The 25,472-nt window shown below is 42.8% G+C and overlaps 1 protein-coding gene across 3 annotated transcripts in view; it reads right to left on the bottom strand.

Moving 5' to 3' along the window:
- The window catches only part of CRIM1 (cysteine rich transmembrane BMP regulator 1), a 184,877-nt gene extending 184,280 nt beyond the window's left edge, over positions 1–597 (bottom strand). For 2 of the 3 annotated variants that reach the window (XM_038561254.1, XM_038561255.1), the window contains exon 1: positions 247–595. In XM_038561254.1, coding sequence (XP_038417182.1) covers positions 247–577 — 331 coding nt within the window. In that variant the 5' untranslated portion in view covers positions 578–595. Of the gene's footprint in view, positions 1–246 lie in introns of all 3 variants that reach the window. The other variant, XM_038561256.1, reaches the window with a different exon arrangement.
- Between the last annotated feature and the right edge of the window lie 24,875 nt (positions 598–25,472).

The raw sequence follows: 25,472 nt of genomic DNA, 5'->3' as shown, positions 1-25,472 counted from the left end.
CGAACCGCCACACGTGCGCGGCTCTCCGCGCGGCCGCCCTGCCTCGCCCGCCCCCGCCCGCGACGCGACCCCCGCCTCGCCGGGGGGAGGGAGGGAGGGAGGGGGGCGGGCGGGAACCGGGGGGCGCGGGGGCGCGGGGGGCGCGGGGGCCCCCTCCTCCCGCGGAGCCCTCTCTCCTCGGGAAAGTCTCGGCCAAACTTTGTTGGGCGCAGCCAGGTGGGCGGGGGCCCGCGCGGGCGGCCGTACCTTCGCAGACGCCCACTTCGTACTCGGTGATGGAGTCGCCATTGAGCGGGGGGCGGATGACACAGCGCAGCCCCCGGTCGCAGGCTCCGTGGAGCCCGTAGGCGCCGCCGCAGCTCTCGTTCCTCTGGCGGGCGCACATGTAGCAGCAGCCGCAGACGCCCTGCACGATGCTCCCGGGGCAGCTCCTGGGCTCCTCGCACTTGGACTCGTCGCAGGGCAGGCAGACCAGCGCCCGGGTGCCGGAGCGCGCCAGCAGCAGCAGCAGCCCCAGCAGCGAGACCGGGAGGTGCCCGCAGCCGGCCAGCCCCCTGCCCCCCGCCACCAAGTACATCCTCCTGCGCCGCCGCCGCCTCCTCCTCGCAGCCGGGCCGGGAGCGGGGCGGGCGTCCTCCCCTGCGCGGGGCACACGCGCCGCCGCCGCCGCCGCCGCCGCACCCGCAGCCGCAGCCCGCGGTCCTCGCCGCCCCCCTCGGGGCCCCCTGGGCGCGCCTCCCCTCGCGGGGCGAGGCCCCCGCCCCCTCTGCGGGCCGCGCCGACCCGAGCCCACTAGCGTTGGCGCCAGCGGTGGCTTCCCCTCCTCCTCCTCCTCGTCCCCGTCCTCGTCCTCGTCCTCCTCCTCCCGGGAGGGAGGGGAAAAAAGAAAAAAAGTTTCCTCCCGGCAGCTCCGGTTCAACCCAAACTTCTGGCGGCGGCGGCGGCGGCGGCGGCGGCTGCGCTGGGCTCCAGCCCCGGCCGGCGGCGCCTCCTCCCTCTCCTCCTCCGCGTCGGCCGGCCCCGCGGCGGTGGTGGCGGCGGCGCAGCCCCCGGGCCGGTCCCCGCCTCCCGAGCCGCCGAGTGGGCGCGGTGGCGCAGCACAAGGTCCGCGGCGTCCGCTCCGCGCGCCCCGCTCGCCTCACTCCTGCGCGGCTCCTCCGGGCGCTTGTTTATGGCTCGAGCCTCCGCCGCCCGGGCTGCGCCCTCCCCCATCCTACCTCATCCCCCAGACCTCGCCCCCCCGCGCCGCGCGCCGCTCATTGGCTGCCCCCCCACCCCCCCACCCCCGGCCGGCCGGCCCCCTCCCCTCCCCTCCCCTCCCCTCCCCTCCCCCGCCCTCCCTCGCGGGCGGCCCGGCCCTTCCTCCCTCACACGCCTCCTCCTCCTCCTCCTCCCCCCCCCCCTCCTCCTCCTCCTCCTCTTCCTCCTCCCCCTCCGGCTCCTCCGGCTCCTCCGGCTGGAGCCCGGCGCGCCGAGCCTGCCCCGCGGCCGAGCCTTCGCGCGCCTCCCGGGCCGGGGCTCCGCGGGCGCGCTGCGGCTCGGCTCGGCTCGGCTCGGCTCGGCTCGGCTCGGCTCGGGCTCGGGGCGCGCACCGCGGGCAGCGGGAGGCGGGAGGCGGGAGGCGCCTCGGCCACCGCGGCCGGCCCGGGCGTCCCGAGGGCGAGCCGGCTGCCCCTCCTGCGCGGGCTTTGGGTTCGGAGAGCCGCGGGGTCCGCCGAAGCTCGGGGCCCGGGGCGGGGCGGGTTGGGGGGGGCGGGTTGCTGCAGCCTTGGCTGAGGCACCCTCCGGATCGCAAGGGGAGCCGATGCACGGAAAGCTCCGCAAGGGGATGAGAATCCATCTTCCACCCGGGCTGGGGAGAGACTTTGTAAAAGATATTATGTAATGGAGTCTCGGGAAGCTCGAGACGCCTCCAGCGAAGCTGCTGGTGAATTAATTAAGTGCTTTGAACGGTCTAGGTAAATATTCCGCAGGGGGTGGGCAGGACGGTGGAGGGCTGCTGCTGCAGCTCGAGTTGAATTTTAACTGTCCACATCCTGTGTGTTTGGTCGCTCTGCTGTGTGTGCGGAGGTGCTATGTTACGGGAGGGGGGGCGGTGAATGCAAAGTAGCAGAGCTGAATTTCTCCCCCTTGGGTAAGGCCAAACACTGGATTACTACAAGTCTTGACATGATTGGACCCGTGTATCTCATGCATCATTAATGTCATCTGACATTGCCCTGTTCTTTCCCAAGCTCCTGGACAGAAGCGGTGGGTTTGTTTTTTTTCCTCTCTCTCTCTCTCTCCCTCTCTCTCGTTGGCTTATTTACTGTGAATGTATTAATAAAGAAGGTATGTGGCAAGTATTATTTGTGATAAACCTGGTAAAGAAGTAACTGAAGTGATGCAAAATGCGCTGTGTGGAGATGGTTGCTCTTCTGTAGCTGTCAGAAAATGTTCTCGAAATGACAGGCTCTGTAATGACCCACCATTCACAGGATATGTACCAAGGTCAATAAAATTAGCGAATTAACAAAAAGTGACTTGCCTCTGTATAAGGGAAAAAAAAAAATCAGGTCCTGTGGCAGGTGTGAGGTAGGAATGGGCAGCAAACCTTCTGATCCAGAATAGTCTGGCTGCAGAAAGGTGGCAGCCAAGTGGATCCTGAAAATCGTGACTAATGAACCAAAAGTTAATAGTACAGCAATGTAAAGAGAAAGGAAACAAAGATGCCTTTGAAATTCTCTGTTTTCGGAACAAATTTATACTTATCCTAGATATTTTGGATTTAACCACTCGAATTCTGAACCAAAAAGCCAAAGTTAACCAGTGCAATAGTCCCTAGTCACTGGCATCAGAAAACTAAGCATTTCTCCAACCATTTTTCTTTGTCCTGAGGCGAAGAGACTCATTAACTATTACTGATTATCAGTGGGTGATAGGATGTTCAAAAGTAGAAAGGGGGAATGAGCATCTCATTTTCTAGAAGGGTTTAAAGAGATATTGGTATGACTGGTTTCCAAAGATTTGTAGAGGCAATTCCTGTAGTAGTGTAGGAGGTCAGATTAGATGCTCTCTAAAAGACCTTATACCCTGAGATTCTATAATTGTAAGTATTGGTGAAAACATTTGAAATATGCTTGATTTTCTATTAGAATTCAAGAAAGATAAAACACACAACGCCGTGAAACAAGATTGTTGCTTGTACTCCAAAAAGGCACCAGCACTTCACTGTGGGATTTGCCAACAAACTGTCATCATTGTGCTGTGTTAAAAGGCCTTTACCACTCTTGCAGAGAGGTTATCTATATTTCTGTTCAAATGCAAGTATAAAGACATTATTAAAATATAGCAGATAACATTGTAGGACTCACCGGGAAAAGCCAAGGTCAGGTGATGGAAAAAAATGCGGGAGTGAGAAAGCTGTCGATTGAAAGAAGGATCATTATCAAGGTCTTGCTTTTGTGTTTGTGTTTTTTATTTCTTTAAGGCACTATATTAAGGGTCAGGGGAAGCTAGAGATTGAACACAGGCAAGGGATGATATCGAGGTCACCATCCATCGTTCCTGGGATTCCAGAGGAAGGTAGTCAAATACAAGGTGATAAAGGCTGGCTTCTTATGGGAATTCAGGTTAACCTTAGAAAGGACTGGAGAGATTCCTAAGACTAGGATGGATGTATGAGCTTAGAAAACTCAAGTTATATGTGGTCTTGTACCCTAGAGTTCATAGAGAAGCAAAGGAGAAAACAGAGTTACACGAAGCCTGAAACTAATAGTAAATAAGAAGCCAGCAAGGGCCTGGGAACTTCTCTGAAACCAGTGTGTGAACTAGGAGCTCAGTTATGAAATAGCACTTTCTTCCCTGAGATCCAGGAGGGACTATTGGGTGGCCAAAAGTCAAGGCTGAGTGAGATTAAAGCCCAAACACAAAAGAATTCCCTCATCTTTAGAGACCAGAGTAAAGATACAGAAGAAACGATAGGTGGGCCCAACATGGTGACAATTGGGGGTCAAGGGAGAAAGTGCACTGGGAGGGATTACGTAGACTGTAAGGCATATACACATGTTAGAGCCATACATGGAATATGGTCTAAGGCCTCCTCCTCTGGGAAGTGTCTTGAGCTTATTTCCTGATCTATAACATTTTGTAAATACCTCTGCTTGTAGCATTTATCAGGATATATTATAAAACCTTTTCTAAATAGGTCTGGACCCCACTAAATTGTCAGCTTATTGGAAGGGGAGCATGACTTGGAAGAATGTATGCGTGCCTGGATGAGTTGAAAAAGAGAGGGAAGGATTATAGGCAAAAAGATGAATGTTCTTGCCTGCAGCCTTTCTCTCTTGGTCTTGGTAAATGCCTCTAAAATAAGCCCTTGAAAGGGTGGTTGGGCAGGAAGGGGCCTTCCAAATTGGGGGTAGGTGGTTAATGCACAAAACAAAATCCCACAGGTCTAAAAGGAAAGAGAGTTAGACTATACTTCTGATGGAGGTCTGGAAGAAGAGACAGTCCGCCCTCTATTGGCCGTTGGGGGGGTTGGATGGGAGGAGTTTGCTAACTTCTTGAAAAAGTCTAAAAGTCAAATGCCCAGTTGGGGACCTAGAAGAAAATGGAAATAAAAGAGCAATAGACAGTCCACTGGTATTAGAGCCCTCCTCTTTGGTATGGTGCCTAGTTCAACCTCTCCACTCTAGTCCCACACTGGGATGTTTGTGTTTTCCTGAAATGAAAAGAAAAACGTAGGAGTTGCCTTTGGAGTCTGAAAAACATATTCTTAGAACTGAATTGCACCAGAGGAAAAAGTATCATTGTTTTCTAAAGATGTTGCATACATGGTAGAAAGATCTATGAAGAAACCAGGACAAGAAACCTGTTCCTTTCACCTTCTCCAACCCGCCCCACCCCCCTTGGCTCTGGTCTCCCTCAGCTGGGCTCACATTGGGCTTGGGCCCTTTCAGTGGCAGGGAAATCCCTGCTTTGGGGGCTCCGCCATCTGATCTTGGGCTCTGGATCTGGTACTTGAGCTAGGGTATCACAGTCTAGTACCCAATTTTACTAAGGGAGTTCCTGTCTTACCTACCCTGCCTACGTACGGCAGCTGCTCCAGAGGTATTAGAAGAGCAGTAAGGCACACAGGTTCTCTTCTCTCTCGTGCTGTCTATAAAAGTTTGAACGAGATATTTATGCTTTCTGAATCTGTTTCTCCCTTGTAAAATGGAGACAAATTTGAATACTACCCACACAGGATATAGTGTGGATAAAAAAGGTTGTTCTCCTTTAATATTGTTATTTTTAGAGAGCTTCTCATTGAGTTTCTCCTTAAATTTTACACTTAAGCTGGAATCCTTGCTATGTGATATCTCAGTACCTATTACTGTGTGACATCTGCCTTGTTTCCCCCTTCTTATGATCTTTCTGTTGGTCCCACTCTGGCAGTCTGTCTAGCTCTGGGGTTGTAGCCTTGGTGATATTTTCTTGGACCTATTCCAGTCTTATTTTAAAGGTTAGTTCATTAATAATAGTTCACAGCATGTATCATCAATAATAATGATAATAATAGTAATAGCTAACCTTTGTAGAGTGCCTGCTAACAAGCTCTTCACAAGGGTTACTTTAATTAATGTACAGAAGAGCCCTATAAGGCCAATGCCTGATATTACCTTCAATGCCTAAATGCTGTCTCCCCTTTATAGCTGAGGAATCTGAGGCACAGAAGGCTGTGTGGCTTGCAAAGTCTTAGAGCTCTGTGGAGGGCTGTTGAGTTAGGAACCCAGTCCTATTATACGGTAAGAGCCTGTGTATGTAACTGCCTCAGGCAGTAAGTTGGGAGTGGTAAATTGCTTTTCTTTTCAGTTTTACTGTTTTTTGCAGACCCAATTTAAGATTTACATCTATGACAAGACCTTGCCTTCTTTGTTAATTTGCATATGAAAAGTTAAAATAGTGATTGGTGTTTTTTTTCAAAATAGAAATAGCTTCATTGTTTTCCTAATTATTGAATAAGAAATATTTACAAAGTATTTACTATGTGTATATTTGCTTATTACCTGAGAATACTACCATGACTAGTCTTCACTATAGCCGGATGAAATAAGTACATAATTACCTGCATTTTACAGGTGGAGAACCAGAGTCACAGAAAGGTTAAATAACATGCCCAATGTCACAACGATTCGAAAGGAAAAATTGGGCTTCAAACACAGGTAGTATAGCTCCAGAATCCATGTTACAGACCACTACTTCTAATATATATTCTTTACAAATATGTGCTCATGGGGATTGGGGGGGGGGGTATGAGAAAATATAAGCAAGTTTAAGAAGAAAAAGAAGTGAAACATCACCTAAAATCCAATAATTGAAATATTAACCATTAATAACATTTCTTACACATCCTTGAAGGCTTATTTTCCCCTTTAAAGTATAAAATATAAAATGGGATACACATCCTGGTTTATAAATGTTTTTTCACTTATATGTATAAATGGCACATTGATCTTTAGGATGAAAACTGCTTCCTTTTTATTACTACTGAATATTATTACATTGCATGGATATACCATATTATATTGAATAATGCCATATTAATATGCCTTTAGGGTTTGTTTCACACATTCACTGTTGTAAACAAAGCTGCAGTGCATTCCCATTTAGCAAAATCTTTAAACATTTGTCCATTGACTTCATTTAGTGAATTCCCAAAGTGGAATTGCTAATTGTGGATCAAAATGTATGCCTATTATTTACACAGCCAGATTGCCTTCCAGAAACTTTTATCTGCACACTCCCTCAAACACTTAGTGAAAGTGCTCAAATCATTCTTATAATGTTTATTTTGGAATTGCCTTGTGTAGTCCCATGGGAAAGTAAGCTTCATTGTTTAACTACCATATATGACTCAATATATTATAACTCAAGTAGATTACCTTCCTCATTCACAAGACTTGGCTCAAACTTAATTTTTATAATCTCTAGTAAATTCATCCTCAAAGGATGGATACTTGGGAATATTTAAAAGAACTGACATATGTTCCAGAGAAAATATGTTTTAAAAAAGAGTTTAGGGGCACCCGGGTGGCTTAGTTGGTTAAGCGTCTGCCTTCAGCTCAGGTCATGATCCCAGGGTCCTGGGATTGAGCCCCCCCCCCCTCCCCTTGGGCTCCCTGCTCAGCAGGGAGCCTGCTTCTCCCTCTCCTTCTGCTTCTGCTCACTCTCTCTTATTCTCTCTCTCGGTATGAAATAAATAAAATCTTTTTAAAAAGTTTTTTTTAAAATGGTGCTCATTTCACAATATTTTACAAATATCAAATCATTATGTTATACAACTGAAACTAATAAATGTTTTATGTCTATTATATCTCAATAAAAAAGTGATAGACATTGGTGGTTTCCATGGAACCAGCATTCATCTTTTCCAAGTAACTGCTGACAAGGAGACATCGCTTATTTGAATTGTAAATTCTGATATGATAATGTTCATCAGAATATTGGTATTTTTATATTCATATCCTATATATCATACAGATGTTTTGTCATTGAAATGAGAATTTATTACCTGTTTTCTGGAAAAATGGTAGTGCCCATCAATTTTTATGTTCCTTCTTTTCATTCTGGACACACAATAAACAACACTTAGCATCTTCTTTGTGGTTAGACAGAGTCATGGAATGTGGATGGAAATGTGGCTGGGGATCTTGCCTTGGCTGGCCTCAAACCTCTCCACAATCCTGAATAATTTTTTATTCTCTCTGTTGGCTGGCTGCAGAGCATGCCAGAGAGGACCTGAGGCACCAGACAAATTTGGAACTACCAAAGGGATAGAACCTGGATTCCTCAATAACTATCTGAAGCCGACCTCCTATGTACAGACACGTTCACATACATAGACCTCACTGCAATCTCAGTGGATGGTGATGTTAGTGAGAAATGAATCTTTACTGTGCTAAGTCACTGAGATTTGGGGTTTGTTGTAGTGGTCAGCTCATCCTAACATATTTTAGCCTAAACAGAAATAACATTAACTGTTTATTCAGGTTCTAGCTATTATTATATATTCTCAGACAAAATGCCATTTTGACATGCACTTATAATCAACATGCCTTTGTTTGACCATGGAATGATGTGAAATGATTATGTTACTAATTCTGGCATTTACATTTTTTTATTATTACAATGTTCTAAGATCTTAGCATTTTCTTAGGACTGAATCGTGGCAATTTAAATAAATAATGTCAAAAACTTTCCACTTAGTCAAATGAGAAGGTGGCCTCCTCCATTCTGCTACCCAGTGAGAGTGAACTTCCACACTCTCATACTGTCCCTGCCCAATGACTTTATTGTGGGTTACCAAGGTCCTCTGCACTCAGAAGATGATGAAGCTCTTCAAACCCTCATTCTTCTCTGTTTTTCTGTATCTGACCCCCTGTCAGAATATATTACTTCCTCTCTAAGCCTTCTTTGCAATACTGTCCATGTATGCCGCCCTTTGAAGCCTCCCCAGCCCAAGTATTACCCTCATCAGGTCAACATCCACAAATTTATTATGGACTTTAAATCAGCACCTCCTTCTACTTATCATTTGGACTTAATGAATATTCTAATATTTTGGTATTGGATTCTAAGGCCATCACATTCATATTCTTTTCCATTAATTAATTGATTAGTCTTGATAATCTTATTAGCTACGTTGGTTGTTCTTCACAAACTTTCTCAAGCTCAAACTAAAGTTCATTCAACAAAACAAGTTCATTGACCAAGTGCTAACTGCCAGCAAGCTGTGACCATGTAGATTAGCAAGAAAACTGGAAGATTGGGTTCATAGGGCATGAAGTTATTCCAAGAGTGTCTCCATTATCAGCTGATTATTGTCAAAGACCATGTCATGTTTCTTGTTTAGATTTGCCGAGGAGAGGAGCCAACTAGCAATGCCAATCACAGGTGTTTAAGGAAGAAGACTAGTCAATTTTTTCCTTGACAAATTATTGACTAAATCAGGAATATCCTCAATGATCATGAGACCTTGTGCCATAAAGTGCTCTAATGGAAAGAACATGATCTTGGGAATCAGATTGACCTGGGATGAAATTCTGACTGTGTTTATTACTGTCCATGTGGCTTTGAATAAGTTTATAATAAGCTTCATTTTTCTCATCAGCTACTTAGGAAATTGGCATCTACAGGATTCTGAGCATATAATAGATACTTAATAAGTCTTCTAGCATGTTTAATGATGGGATTTTTTAAACCTGTAATAGGTTCAAATATTCACTAAATCTTTGCTATTTTCCAAGCTTTTAAAATGCAGTCTAGTCTGTGGTTCTAGAACACAGTAGTACTTCTGGCCTGTGTGAGGATCAAACCCAAGAGTTTCACCTCATAGTGATTATACTCCTTACACTCTGTACTTCCCCTAAAGTCTGTACTTTTCATGTCTGTCTCACCACTTATAGTGCATGATTCCCTATAAGGCAAGATAGGGTCTTTGAAGCCAGCACGCTGGATCCTACATTTCTAATCACTACTCTGGTTACAAAAATAAATGTCTTTCCTTGTGCTTGAGGGGCCCACTGTCTAGCATGGGCAACTGGTAAGTCAACAGTTTCAATATAGTGTAATAGAATTTTATAAAATTAAGCCTACTTGAGAAAATTGGATACAGTTTCACAAAACTTTTTCATGAATGAGAAGCGAGTCAGGTTGAATCTTGAAGGAAGAATAGACACTAGGTTTAGGGGACAAGAGAGGGAGAGGAAGAGATTCCAAGCAAAGAAAACAGTGGCATGCCTAGAATAGAGCTTTGTACACAGTAGGCATTTAATAAATGTTATTGAAAGAAGTAAGATAACATGTGCTTTTGCTGTGGGAAAATGAAATTTGAGGGCACTGGAAATGTTAGGGCAGCAAATGTTAGGAGACAAGGCCAGTAAGGTTGGACTGGACCATAGAGGCATCAAATCTGTAGGAAAGATTTTATTTTTTATTTTAAAAGATTTCTATTTATTTATTCATGAGAGACACAGAGAGAGGCAGAGAGATACAGGGAGAGAGATGCAGGCTTCCCATGGGGAGCCGGATGTGGGACTCGATCCCAGGAGCAATCCCAGGACTGCAGGATCATGCCCTGAGCCAAAGGCAGATGCTCGCTCAACCGCTGAGCCATCCAGGCGTCTCTGTAGGAAGGAGTTTAGACTTCATCCTTTAGGGGAATGTTTGGAGATTTTAGAGACAAGTGACCACATCAGGTTCATATTTTATAAAGATAATGTATTTTCTTGACTTTAAGACACACTTTAAAATATTTTAACAGCTCTGAATGTGGGATGCATCCCACAATTGATGGCATATCATAGTTTAATTGGTAGCTTATTTTCTTTTTCAGTGGTATATAAAATAATGTGGCTTACAAGTTAAAGATATTTACTAACAAGTTGAAATTATGGCAGGAGAGTAGCAGGGCGACAATGGATGAAAACAAGAAAACTAGTAGGGAGACTTACCAAATGGCACAGCTGTGAGACAATGAGTTGTGAGATAAAGCCAACATGCCACAGAGATTTTGAAAATCCAAAACAGGTGAAGAGTTCCTGAGTTTCACGGGTCAAACTTACCTTGCAATTTTCCATTTTGTTCTTTACCACATGGTTAGAACCTGAAAAAAGCGTTTAGCTCTGCATTAAAACCATATTTTCTCAGATGAACAACCTAAGCATAAAAGTATTATTTAGCATCTATAAGTCATCAGCATTTTGTAAGGAAAGTACTCACTGAGGCTGGAGACCCTTTTAGTACTCTACCCAGGGGCACCTGTTTTGTGTCCAGAGATTTCTTATAGCAGAAAAATATATATTAAGTATTGGAAGAGGCCTCAAATATGTTCAGGTTCAATTCCTTCATTTTATAGATGAGGAAAGTGAGGTCCTTCATGCTAATCATGTTCCATTTGCTGACTCTCAGCAGTCTCACATGGTACGCATGGTGTGTGAGGCATAGAGCCCTCCTTCGTCCTCCTCAGTATCAGCAACTTTGTTGTTTATCTACCTCTGGATTAGTTCTGTCTCCAGTTCTGCTACTGAGCAGACGGTGCGAAAGGATCTTTTGCCTTCAAATGCCACAATATAGCATTAATAAATCCGGTATTAGTTTTTCTCTCTTCTTTCTGACTCACTCTATAGCTGGAATCATATTCCTTTTGCCTACACACCTGTCTGTCTGCATCCTAACCTTGGCTGATTAGTAGTGATGATGTCTGGGATTGCGCTCTGTTGTCTGGACAATTGCTGCTTGAGTTCTGATGGGCACCACCTGTCTTTCTGTGCACCAGCTACTCTCATAGCACCCTGAGGCACTTCACCTGGTCCCAGAGTAGAGTCTCTAGAAAACAAGACAGCCCCACTGTTTTTTCCCTCCATCTAATTCTGGACTGTTTATATAGCATGCTAAGTCTGGTCCTGTTGAATATTTACTCCTTTCTCTAAGCCCCAATCCCTAGGACATTTATTCACTATGAAAACCTCTTTCTTACCTCTCAGAAACAGTGCACACCAGTTGGATGTGTGGGGCTGCATCCCTTCTTATTGGTTGACTCAATTTATTGCTTGACTCCCCAATTCATTGGGATTCCTTCTAATTGGCTTCACTGGTCAGGCATTTGTTCTGATTAACCAGTGACCATACAGTTTCATTCTTAAATATTTTAAATGTCTCCTCTGCTTCCTAGTAACCATTGGGTGAGCACATGGAATCATATATATGCTAAATGCTTTGCATATATTATCTCTTTCAATCTTCATAACAATCTCATCTTATGGTATGATCAGACATATATTTTTTAAAGATTTTATTTATTTATTCATGAGAGAGAGAGAGAAAAGTAGAGACACAGGCAGAGGGAGAAACAGGCTCCATGCAGGGAGCCTAACATGGGACTCCATCCTGGGTCTCCAGGATCACGCCCTGGGCTGAAGACGGCACTAAACCGCTGAGCTGCCCAGGCTGCCCTGATCAGACATATTTTCAGAAGAGGAACTGAGGCTCAGAGAAATTATATAAATATCCCAAGGCTGTGTACCTGAGTCAGGATTCAGATCCAGGTCTTGGTGACTTCATGCCTCACTATGACATTGTAGTATCCTCTATCCAGTACCAAATCATCGTGCATTGACTCTGATCTGTTTATCTTACTCTAGGATTAGACCGTCTTGGCTAGGCTGTTTGGTACTTCCATGTCCCTCCTCGAAGATTAGGGCCATAGCCATTTACCCGTTGAGAACCATGAGTTTACCCAAACCCTATTTACTGATCCAGCTTCTAGGTTTTTCCCACCCCCTCAGCATCCAACTAACCTGCTCCTCAAATATCTATGGTGATGCATAAACTGTCAGACATGTGTGAGGATTCAAACGTCTTTCTTTATTCTCCTGTTGTTACATTCTAAAAGCCACCAAAGAACTAAGGAGACAGTTCCATTTGGTTCCTGATTTATTTCTCACTCTAGAACTCTATTTTTTAGTTGCAAAAATGAAATGTGAGGAGCATAAGCCTATCATCAGGGAAGCTTGCCTGCAGAAAGACTAACTAAACATACATTTAAAAAGTGCCTCACAGTGAGTCTGGTGGTTAAGGTTTGAGCAGATTATGAAATCATGTAATATTGCAAGTAATATAGCTAATACTCACTGAACACTTAAAATGGTCTCAGCTCTATTCTACATGCATTATATGTGTACATCCTCTCATTGAATCCCCAATAACCCTACGCAGTAGGGACTGTTATCATCTTCATTTTAGAGATGAGGAAAGTAGGCACAGCATAGTTGAGTAACTTGTCTGCATCACCCAGGTTCTGAATGAAAGAATCAGGGTTCAAAGAAGGCACCCTGACAGGCTCTTAATCAAGTCTAAGGATTATAATGCTTTATTTAAACAAACATTCAAGAATCAGAAACATAGATGAGTATTGTTTTTCAAAGCACTAACATTATCACCTTGGGAAAATAAAGCCCATTTTCTAAGAGAGTTGCCGTTTCTCAAAATATTTTTGGAACCGACCTCTGATCTGATTACAAATTTACAAGGCAATTAGACTTGTTAGGTTCATACCTTAGTTTTGATTAAAAATGTAAACATAGTTCTATAAATCAATAAAATTGATGGACATTGCCTCCCCCAAATGGAAATACATAAGGAAAGGTAACTCCCAAAAGAAGAGATATAAATGACCAAAGCACATATGAAAAGATGTTCAACCAAATATAGTCAAAGACATGCATATTAAAATAATGAGAAAACACTTTTTATCTGCTAGGTTGGCAAACATTTTTAATAATTGGCAATATTCAGGGTTAGCAAGGATGGGGGCAATAATTGACAATACTTATTACTTATTGACAATAGTATAACTTGGTATAATTTTTCTGGAAGTCAGCTTAGCAATACATATCAAAATATTAGTTGGACATATCCCTGATCCAGATATCACAATTTAAGAATTTATTCTAGGAAAATAATTCTTACTCTAGGAACGTTTCTTATTCAAAAAACTCCTTTCCTAAGAAGAAGAAGATAAGGTCAAGTGCACCAATATCTTGCAACCAGGATGTCCATGATAGTCCTGTCCATAGTTAAAAAATTGATAACTGGGATCCCTGGGTGGCTCAGCGGTTGAGGAACTGCCTTCGTCTCAGGTCATGATCCCAGGGTCCAGAGATTGAGTCCCACGTTGGGCTCCCTGCAGGGAGCCTGCTTCTCCCTCTGCCTGTGTCTCTGCCTCTCTCTCTCTCTCTTTGTGTCTCTCATGAATAAATAAATAAAATATTTTAAAAAATAGATAATTAACTAAATGTCCATTAACAGTGTGTTGATTAATCTATGGAATGGAAAATTATAGTTATTAAAATGATGATGTGGGGGTAGGGAGCAAGATGGCGGAAGAGTAGGGTCTCCAAATCACCTGTCTCCACCAAACTACCTAGAAAACCTTCAAATTATCCTGAAAATCTATGAATTCGGCCTGAGATTTAAAGAGAGACCAGCTGGAATGCTACAGTGAGAAGAGTTCGCGCTTCTATCAAGGTAGGAAGACGGGGGAAAAAGAAATAAAGAAACAAAGGCCTCCAAGGGGGAGGGGCCCCGCGAGGAGCCGGGCTGAGGCCGGGGCGAGTGTCCCCAGGACAGGAGAGCCCCGTCCCGGAGGAGCAGGAGCTGCACCGACCTTCCCGGGCGGAAAGGGGCTCTCGGGGAGTTGGAGCAGGACCCAGGAGGGCGGGGATGCCCTCGGGCTCCCCGGGACAGTAACAGCAACTGCGCGCCCAGGAGAGTGCGCCGAGCTCCCTAAGGGCTGCAGCGCGCACGGCGGGACCCGGAGCAGCTCGGAGGGGCTCGGGCAGAGGAAGAGGCTCCACGGAGGGGGCTGCGCGGTTCCAGGAGCAGCTCGGGGGGCTCGGGCGGCGGCTCCGCGGAGGGGGCTGCGCGGCCCCAGGAGCAGCTCGGAGGGGCTCGGGCAGAGGAAGAGGCTCCGTGCGGAGGGGGCTGCGCGGTTCCAGGAGCAGCTCGGAGGGGCTCGGGCGGCAGCTCCGCGGAGGGGGCTGCGCGGCCCGGGAGCGCGAATCCAACAGCGCAGGCTCCGGAGCACAGGGCGCCGGGACACAGCCCAGGATCCCGCCTCCCCCGGGACAGGCAGAGGCCGGGAGGGCCCAGGACAGCAAGGACGCTCCTGCCCCGAGTTGAGCAGATCAGCGGCCCCGCCCCGGAGCCTCCAGGCCCTGCAGACGGAGTTCCTGCCGGAGCTGAATCCAGGTTTCCAGAGCTGCCCCGCCACTGGGGCTGTTCCTCCTGCGGCCTCACGGGGTAAACAACCCCCACCGAGCCCTGCACCAGGCAGGGGCACAGCAGCTCCCCCAACTGCTAACACCTGAAAATCAGCACAACAGGCCCCTCCCCCAGAACACCAGCTAGACTGACAACTTCCAGGAGAAGCCAAGGGACTTAAAGTACACAGAATCAGAAGATACTCCCCGGTGGTTCTTTTTTTGTTTGTTTGTTTTTGTTTTTGTTTTTGTTTTTATTTTGTTTTGCTTTTTGATTTGTTTCCTTCCCCCACCCCCTTTTTTTCTCCTTTCTTTTTCTTTCTCTTTTTCTCTTTTTTTTTTTCGTTTTTTTTTCTTTTTCTTCCCTTTTTTTTCTCTTTCTCTTTTCTTTCCTTCTTTCTCTCCTCTCTTTTTCTCTTTTTCCCAATACAACTTGCTTTTGGCCACTCTGCACTGAGCAAAATGACTAGAAGGAAAACCTCACCTCAAAAGAAAGAATCAGAAACAGTCCTCTCTCCCACAGAGTTACAAAATCTGGATTACAATTCAATGTCAGAAAGCCAGTTCAGAAGCACTATTATACAGCTACTGGTGGCTCTAGAAAAAAGTATAAAGGACTCAAGAGACTTCATGACTGCAGAATTTAGAGCTAATCAGGCAGAAATTAAAAATCAATTGAATGAGATGCAATCCAAACTAGAAGTCCTAACGACGAGGGTTAACGAGGTGGAAGAACGAGTGAGTGACCTAGAAGACAAGTTGATAGCAAAGAGGGAAACTGAGGAAAAAAGAGACAAACAATTAAAAGACCATGAAGATAGATTAAGGGAAATAAACGACAGCCTGAGGAAGAAAAACCTACGTTTAATTGGGGTTCCCGAGGGCGCCGAAAGGGACAGAGGGCCAGAATATGTATTTGAACAAATTCTAGCTGAAAACTTTCCTAATCTGGGAAGGGAAACAGGCATTCAGATCCAGGAAATAGAGAGATCCCCCCCTAAAATCAATAAAAACCGTTCAACACCTCGACATTTAATTGTGAAGCTTGCAAATTCCAAAGATAAGGAGAAGATCCTTAAAGCAGCAAGAGACAAGAAATCCCTGACTTTTATGGGGAGGAGTATTAGGGTAACAGCAGACCTCTCCACAGAGACCTGGCAGGCCAGAAAGGGCTGGCAGGATATATTCAGGGTCCTAAATGAGAAGAACATGCAACCAAGAATACTTTATCCAGCAAGGCTCTCATTCAAAATGGAAGGAGAGATAAAGAGCTTCCAAGACAGGCAGCAACTAAAAGAATATGTGACCTCCAAACCAGCTCTGCAAGAAATTTTAAGGGGGCCTCTTAAAATTCCCCTTTAAGAAGAAGTTCAGTGGAACAGTCCACAAAAACAAAGACTGAATAGATATCATGATGACACTAAACTCATATCTCTCAATAGTAACTCTGAATGTGAACGGGCTTAATGACCCCATCAAAAGGCGCAGGGTGTCTGACTGGATAAAAAAAGCAGGACCCATCTATTTGCTGTCTACAAGAGACTCATTTTAGACAGAAGGACACCTACAGCCTGAAAATAAAAGGTTGGAGAACCATTTACCATTCGAATGGTCCTCAAAAGAAAGCAGGGGTAGCCATCCTTGTATCAGATAAACTAAAATTTACCCCAAAGACTGTAGTGAGAGATGAAGAGGGACACTATATCATACTTAAAGGATCTATTCAACAAGAGGACTTAACAATCCTCAATATATATGCTCCGAATGTGGGAGCTGCCAAATATATAAATCAATTATTAACCAAAGTGAAGAAATACTTAGATAATAATACACTTATACTTGGTGACTTCAATCTAGCTCTTTCTATACTCGATAGGTCTTCTAAGCAAAACATCTCCAAAGAAACGAGAGCTTTAAATGATACACTGGACCAGATGGATTTCACAGATATCTACAGAACTTTACATCCAAACTCAACTGAATACACATTCTTCTCAAGCGCACATGGAACTTTCTCCAGAATAGACCACATATTGGGTCACAAATCGGGTCTGAACCGATACCAAAAGATTGGGATTGTCCCCTGCATATTCTCGGACCATAATGCCTTGAAATTAGAACTAAATCACAACAAGAAGTTTGGAAGGACCTCAAACACATGGAGGTTAAGGACCATCCTGCTAAAAGATAAAAGGGTCAACCAGGAAATTAAGGAAGAATTAAAAAGATTCATGGAAACTAATGAGAATGAAGATACAACCGTTCAAAATCTTTGGGATGCAGCAAAAGCAGTCCTAAGGGGGAAATACATCGCAATACAAGCATCCATTCAAAAACTGGAAAGAACTCAAATACAAAAGCTAACCTTACACATAAAGGAGCTAGAGAAAAAACAGCAAATAGATCCTACACCCAAGAGAAGAAGGGAGTTAATAAAGATTCGAGCAGAACTCAACGAAATCGAGACCAGAAGAACTGTGGAACAGATCAACAGAACCAGGAGTTGGTTCTTTGAAAGAATTAATAAGATAGATAAACCATTAGCCAGCCTTATTAAAAAGAAGAGAGAGAAGACTCAAATTAATAAAATCATGAATGAGAAAGGAGAGATCACTACCAACACCAAGGAAATACAAACGATTTTAAAAACATATTATGAACAGCTATACGCCAATAAATTAGGCAATCTAGAAGAAATGGACGCATTCCTGGAAAGCCACAAACTACCAAAACTGGAACAGGAAGAAATAGAAAACCTGAACAGGCCAATAACCAGGGAGGAAATTGAAGCAGTCATCAAAAACCTCCCAAGACACAAGAGTCCAGGGCCAGATGGCTTCCCAGGAGAATTTTATCAAACGTTTAAAGAAGAAATCATACCTATTCTCCTAAAGCTCTTTGGAAAGATAGAAAGAGATGGAGTACTTCCAAATTCGTTCTATGAAGCCAGCATCACCTTAATTCCAAAGCCAGACAAAGACCCCGCCAAAAAGGAGAATTACAGACCAATATCCCTGATGAACATGGATGCAAAAATTCTCAACAAGATACTGGCCAATAGGATCCAACAGTACATTAAGAAAATTATTCACCATGACCAAGTAGGATTTATCCCTGGGACACAAGGCTGGTTCAACACCCGTAAAACAATCAATGTGATTCATCATATCAGCAAGAGAAAAACCAAGAACCATATGATCCTCTCATTGGATGCAGAGAAAGCATTTGACAAAATACAGCATCCATTCCTGATTAAAACTCTTCAGAGTGTAGGGATAGAGGGAACATTCCTCGACATCTTAAAAGCCATCTATGAAAAGCCCACAGCAAATATCATTCTCAATGGGGAAGCACTGGGAGCCTTTCCCCTAAGATCAGGAACAAGACAGGGATGTCCACTCTCACCACTGCTATTCAACATAGTACTGGAAGTCCTAGCCTCAGCAATCAGACAACAAAAAGACATTAAAGGCATTCAAATTGGCAAAGAAGAAGTCAAACTCTCTCTCTTCGCCGATGACATGATACTCTACATAGAAAACCCAAAAGTCTCCACCCCAAGATTGCTAGAACTCATACAGCAATTCGGTAGCGTGGCAGGATACAAAATCAATGCCCAGAAGTCAGTGGCATTTCTATACACTAACAATGAGACTGAAGAAAGAGAAATTAAGGAGTCAATCCCATTTACAATTGCACCCAAAAGCATAAGATACCTAGGAATAAACCTCACCAAAGATGTAAAGGATCTATACCCTCAAAACTATAGAACACTTCTGAAAGAAATTGAGGAAGACACAAAGAGATGGAAAAATATTCCATGCTCATGGATTGGCAGAATTAATATTGTGAAAATGTCAATGTTACCCAGGGCAATATACACGTTTAATGCAATCCCTATCAAAATACCATGGACTTTCTTCAGAGAGTTAGAACAAATTATTTTAAGATTTGTGTGGAATCAGAAAAGACCCCGAATAGCCAGGGGAATTTTAAAAAAGAAAACCATAGCTGGGGGCATCACAATGCCAGATTTCAGGTTGTACTACAAAGCTGTGGTCATCAAGACAGTGTGGTACTGGCACAAAAACAGACACATAGATCAGTGGAACAGAATAGAGAATCCAGAAGTGGACCCTGAACTTTATGGGCAACTAATATTCGATAAAGGAGGAAAGACTATCCATTGGAAGAAAGACAGTCTCTTCAATAAATGGTGCTGGGAAAATTGGACATCCACATGCAGAAGAATGAAACTAGACCACTCTCTTTCACCATACACAAAGATAAACTCAAAATGGATGAAAGATCTAAATGTGAGACAAGATTCCATCAAAATCCTAGAGAAGAACACAGGCAACACCCTTTTTGAACTCGGCCATAGTAACTTCTTGCAAGATACATCCACAAAGGCAAAAGAAACAAAAGCAAAAATGAACTATTGGGACTTCATCAAGATAAGAAGCTTTTGCACAGCAAAGGATACAGTCAACAAAACTCAAAGACAACCTACAGAATGGGAGAAGATATTTGCAAATGACATATCAGATAAAGGGCTAGTTTCCAAGATCTATAAAGAACTTATTAAACTCAACACCAAAGAAACAAACAATCCAATCATGAAATGGGCAAAAGACATGAACAGAAATCTCACAGAGGAAGACATAGACATGGCCAACATGCATATGAGAAAATGCTCTGCATCACTTGCCATCAGGGAAATACAAATCAAAACTACAATGAGATACCACCTCACACCAGTGAGAATGGGGAAAATTAACAAGGCAGGAAACAACAAATGTTGGAGAGGATGCGGAGAAAAGGGAACCCTCATACACTGTTGGTGGGAATGTGAACTGGTGCAGCCACTCTGGAAAACTGTGTGGAGGTTCCTCAAAGAGTTAAAAATATACCTGCCCTACGACCCAGCAATTGCACTGTTGGGGATTTACCCCAAAGATACAAATGCAATGAAACGCCGGGACACCTGCACCCTGATGTTTCTAGCAGCAATGGCCACTATAGCCAAACTGTGGAAGGAGCCTCGGTGTCCAACGAAAGATGAATGGATAAAGAAGATGTGGTTTCTGTATACAATGGAATATTACTCAGCTATTAGAAATGACAAATACCCACCATTTGCTTCAACGTGGATGGAACTGGAGGGTATTATGCTGAGTGAAGTAAGTCAGTCGGAGAAGGACAAACATTATACGTTCTCATTCATTTGGGGAATATAAATAATAGTGAAAGGGAAAATAAGGGAAGGGAGAAGAAATGTGTGGGAAATATCAGAAAGGGAGACAGAACGTAAAGACTGCTAACTCTGGGAAACGAACTAGGGGTGGTAGAAGGGGAGGAGGGCGGGGGGTGGGAGTGAATGGGTGACGGGCACTGGGTGTTATTCTGTATGTTAGTAAATTGAACACCAATAAAAAAAAAAATAAAAAAAATAAAAAAAAAAAAAAAAAATAAAATGATGATGTGTGTTAGAGAAATATCCACAGTATAGTGTTTGTTTTTATTTTTTATAGTGTTGATTTTTCAAAAGCAAGTAATATAATAATATTATAACTATAATTAGTGTAATACAATCATATAAAATTATGGTAGAATCTCATCCCATTTTATTTATCTCCATATCGCTCCACCCACAAATACACAAATACAAATAAATATTCTGGAAAAGCTATTCAGTAATATATTAAGGGTGATTATTTTTATGTTAAGACTTCATGCAATTCTTTTAAATTTTATTTTCATACCATTATAATTTCTTTATTTTATAGATTTTATTTATTTATTAATGAGAGACACAGAGAGAGAGGTAGAGATATAGGCAGAGGGAGAAGCAGGCTCCCCGTGGAGACCTGGGTGCAGGACCCCAGAATCATGACCTGAGCCAAAGGCAGACCCTCAACCACTGAGCCACCCAGGCGCCCCCCCCTTTTTAAAGATTATGCCATTATCATTTCATGCAATATATTCTTATATTGTTAGGTTTTATAATTAGGCAAAAATAAATCCATTTATATTTGAAAAAAAAATTCCTGATACCTAGCTGGGTCATTCACAATCTTTACCAGACATAGTGTGCAACAATTTTGGACAGTATTCAAAATAAAAAATGCACAATAAATGAAGTGAGCTTGCCACTAACGTCATTCCTTTTGTCATGTGAAACACAGATCAATCTCAAAAGAGAATTTACAAGATTGTTTAGTAACATCATTGAAATCAGAGTCTCCAAATGGTGACTACGTATAAGTGCTTGATGCTTATTTGAAGATAGAATACTGGACTGTTTGTTGACAAAATCATCTTGCCACTTTTCCTGTTGTGCCTCATATACTCTTTTTGTTTACATCAGTTTTCATAAAAAAATTGAGATAGCTGAGCCCCAAAGAAATTTTCTCACTCGGTGGCTGAACAAGCCATAATTTCTTTAGCTTTGGCACGCATCGGTAAAAGAATGCATATTTTTACTTGCTTGACCAAGCTCAGGAATCTGCAAGTCTGCTAACATTGCATTATGTGGATGGTGCCCTGAATAATACCATGTGCTCTGTCGCAAAAGCCGAAGATGCGCTTGTGGAATTTATTTTATTCCGATTTATGAGGACTGCTGCACACAAATAGATTATTGTAGTGTCTGTGATTAATGGGACACCACACGGCTGCGTGGACTTCATAAATCATTGGATGCAATGTCTGAGTGAATTTTACTTGCAAAATCAGTTTCAATCAGCTTGGCTCAAAAACTGGGTAAAGCAGAAAGATGTGTCCAGTGGTGGGAGGTATCAAGGATTGTGTAGCAGCCAGTACCGGTCCAGTTTTATGTCTCTTGTTATCAGTGATGTGGAAGAATGAATAAGCAGGACATTAATTAAATCTGCAGAGGGAATTGGAAATGTCACAAAGGCTGAGAAGGCCAGAGAAATGATACAAATTGGCCTAAATTTCGTGATAAGTGGGGGTTGGAATAAAGGACAAAAACACAACAGGGCATGTGTGCACACACGTACACACAAATCAATAAGTGATGAAACAAATCAGTTAATTTTATAACTCTCTTAAGGTCCTGAGTATCATATGAAAACAGTTTGGGGATAATGAATATTAAAAAAGAATGCCTGCAGGGTTTTATTCTAAGATCAATATTTACCATTTGTTTTGTTTTTAAAGTAATGGGTTTATTGCTTTTTTGATACACGAGTAATACATATTCATCATAAAAGAATCAGGAGCTACAGATCAGCAACAGTAAAAAATATTCCTTTAATCCCATCATTCAGTGGGATATACATATATATCAAATATATATATTCATATATATCAAAATGAGAAAATCAGATCATATTGCATATTCAGTTTGGTACCCAATTTTATTTATGTAAGAATACTTTTTTATTTTTTAGAGGCCAGGTTCTTGAGAATTGTGGTCTATATACACCTTTCTCTGGCTCATTGAATTTGTTCCCTTCAATCTCAGTAATTAAAAGCTCTGAAAAAAACGACAAAGGACTAATATTTGTAAAAGCTAAAGCTGGAGAGAAAAAAAAGTAAATGAAATTTTCTTTCTTTTCTTTTTTTTTTTTGAATATTGTGCCTGCTCCTGGGGAATTCCTGACACTACCAGCTAGCTGTCTATTTCTCTGAGCCCTTCGGGGTCAACCTTTCACCAAGGGAGCAGTCACAGAATTCCCCCAACATTTCCTGGCCTTGTGGTGAAGCTGGCCCTCTGATCCTGAGAATTGTTGGCACTTCAGCAGAATCACTATTATGAACTGAGGAACACTCCTATTTCCAGAAACAATTTAAAAGGGCGAGGCGATTCCTATATGGAAGATTATTCATGAGGGTGGAGGAATGTAGTTGTCTGAGACAAATGTCCTTCAGAGGATGGAGTTAGGGGAAGCATGAAAGGAGGGAAAGAAGAAAGAGAAAGGAGCATGGGAGGAAAGAAGAAAGGGAAAAAAATGAAGAAAAGTTCTAGTTTGGGCCCCCGAAATATAGCTCTGAGCTAAGAACAATGGAATAAATGAAATAAGCTTGATTCAAGCAAACACAGGCAGAACCTGAATCCTCTTATGAATCAAACCTTGAAAGTGTAGGGAGATTGTCAAATCAAGGAAAAACAAAGTCATTCCTGGAGTTAATTTAGGGGCCTTGAACTTGGCATCAAGTAGACTTTGGGGGTCAGTGTCCCCTGTCCCAGCTATGGGTTCTCGGTGAGGAGGGCCACACGGACTGCCCTGTCACTCACCTGTCCTTGCAGTGGCCACATAAAAGGGAAAGGCCAGGGGTGGGAGTCCCTGGGTACTAATTTCCAGTTTTCCCACCCACCATCCAACCAGAAGTTGTTAAGCACTTCCTGTCACCTCTTTGGGTCTCAGTGTGATCATCTAAGAAATGACAAGTTAGCCCTGGATCACCTCCAGTATCCTCTTTAATAGACTAGTGCTCCTAAATCTCCACAGCACATTAGATCTACCTTGGGAGCTTTCAAAACCCACCATGCAATGTCCTCCCTCCACGCCATATATATTAGAATCTCTGGAGTGGGACCCGTGTCAGTATTATTATGCTCCTCAGGTAATTCCCATGTACCTCCAACGCTGGAAATCTGTGAACTGTGCTAGATGAGTTTTGATTCTTAAAACATTAAGAAAAACAATAGCTAACATTTACTGGATGCTTACTTTATGCTAGAAGCACTTTATATATTGTGCTTCATTTAATCCTCATGAGGACCTCAGGAATTGAAACTTTCCATTCCTCCAATACTACAGATGCAGAAATTGAGACTTAGGGGGCTAGGTAATTTGTCTGAGGTTACCCAGCCAGTGAGTAGTGAGCTAGAATTCTAACATAGGCAATTTGATCCCAGAACTCAGGATCCTGCCCACTAAGCCACACTAAAATACAGAAATCTGAATAGCATCTTGTAAGTGAAGTTAGACTTTGGAAGTTTTGCAGAATTACCATTTTTTTCCATAAATTAGAACTGGGCGAGAACGTTTCTTTCTGATTCTGTTTCCTGTCTGTACTTCAAATTTTGTAATTTAGTATAATTTTCACTCAGAGTAAGTGCAAGAGGGGCTGCCTTATAAAGCATCTGTACAAGTGTTGCCATACGTACTGTTAACTAGTACTTACAGACTGCTTACTATGTGCTAGCCACTATCCTAAGTGCTTTGTGTGGAGCTGACCCTTGGACAACATGGGTGTTTGCTGTGCAGTTCCCCTTATACGTGTTTCTTTCTTTCTTTTTTTAATATACAGTACAGTACTATAAATATATTTTCTTTTTTATGATTTTAATAATATTTTCTTTTCTGTAGCTTCCTTTAATTATAAGAATACAGGATAAAATATATATAACATACAAAATATATTTTAATTGTGTTATTGGTAAGACTTTTGGTCAATAGCCTTGTAGGCTATTATTACTAGTTAAGTTTTGGGGAGCCAAAGTTCTATGCAGAAATTTGACTGGGGTGTGTATTGATGCCCCTAACCCCTACACTGTTCAAGGGCCAACTGTAATTTTAAAAAATGACCATGATATTTTGAAGACCTTCTCATCAAAAAGTAGAGTCTATTTCTTTATCTCTTGATTCTGGACTTGGCCAGATGACTTGCTTTGGCCAATAAGACATCACCAAATGTGACACAAGTAAAAGTTCAAAAAGTGCTTGAGTAGTTGTGTGGGACTTCACATTTCTATCCCTTAGCACCCAGCCACTACATGAAGAAGTCCAGGTGACATTGCTAAATGTTGGGGTTCTGTGGCTCTGTCACCTAAGCCAAATATAAGACATGTGAGCGAGGCCATCTGGAACCAACTAGCCCCAGACGACTGCCAATTGACCACAAGAACATGAAATATCCTGGTGAGACCAGCCCAAGAACCACTTGGCTGAGCCCAGTGCAAATTGTCAACCCAAAGAATAAGGAGCCAAATATTGTTGCTTTAAACTATTAGGTTTTGGGGCAGTTTTTTATGCATCAAAAACTAACTGATATATATCTATTCACTCCTTTATTTCTCATAAGGCACTATCACGTAGATTTTGTTATTATCTCTGCTTTATAGATGAAGAAACTGAGATAGAGGAAGGTTCAGTGTTTTGTCCAAAGTCACTTAGCTAGGAAGTGTGAACTCAGATAAACTGGCTCTACAATCCATGCTCTTAAGACCCATGCTATACTATCTTAAGAGCTCTAGGTAAAGTTCTGAATTTAAAACAGAACAATCTTCTGTTTAAATTTTGGTTGAATTCCTAAAAAATTCAGTATATATTAAAACTGCAAAAATACTTTTATATGTTTACATATATTTACATATGTTTATACATAAAACAGAATTAGGTTCTAGGATGAGATAATTATAAACAATTCTTTTTAGGAACATGAAAAAATCCAAGAAGATATTAAAAAATGATGCAGGATACAAAGACAATTCTTTGCTTAAGGAATTGGTCTGTAAGTGTAGGAAGCATATCTTCCTTGGGCTCTGCCTACCAAGTGCCAGGAGCATAGCCTTCCTTCATTGTAGCCACAAAAAAAAAAAAAAATCCCCCCACAACTTCAAAAAGTGGATAACTTGGGTCCCCCTCCCAGAGAGTCTGTTTAATTGGTCTAATGTGCAGGCAGGGTTAAATCTCTGGTACAGCTGAAGCCCAA

The sequence above is a fragment of the Canis lupus genome, chromosome 17 (assembly GCF_011100685.1).
Source record: "Canis lupus familiaris isolate Mischka breed German Shepherd chromosome 17, alternate assembly UU_Cfam_GSD_1.0, whole genome shotgun sequence".
Classification (NCBI taxonomy): Eukaryota; Metazoa; Chordata; class Mammalia; order Carnivora; family Canidae; genus Canis; species Canis lupus.
This window is presented reverse-complemented; position numbering and strand designations above follow the sequence as displayed.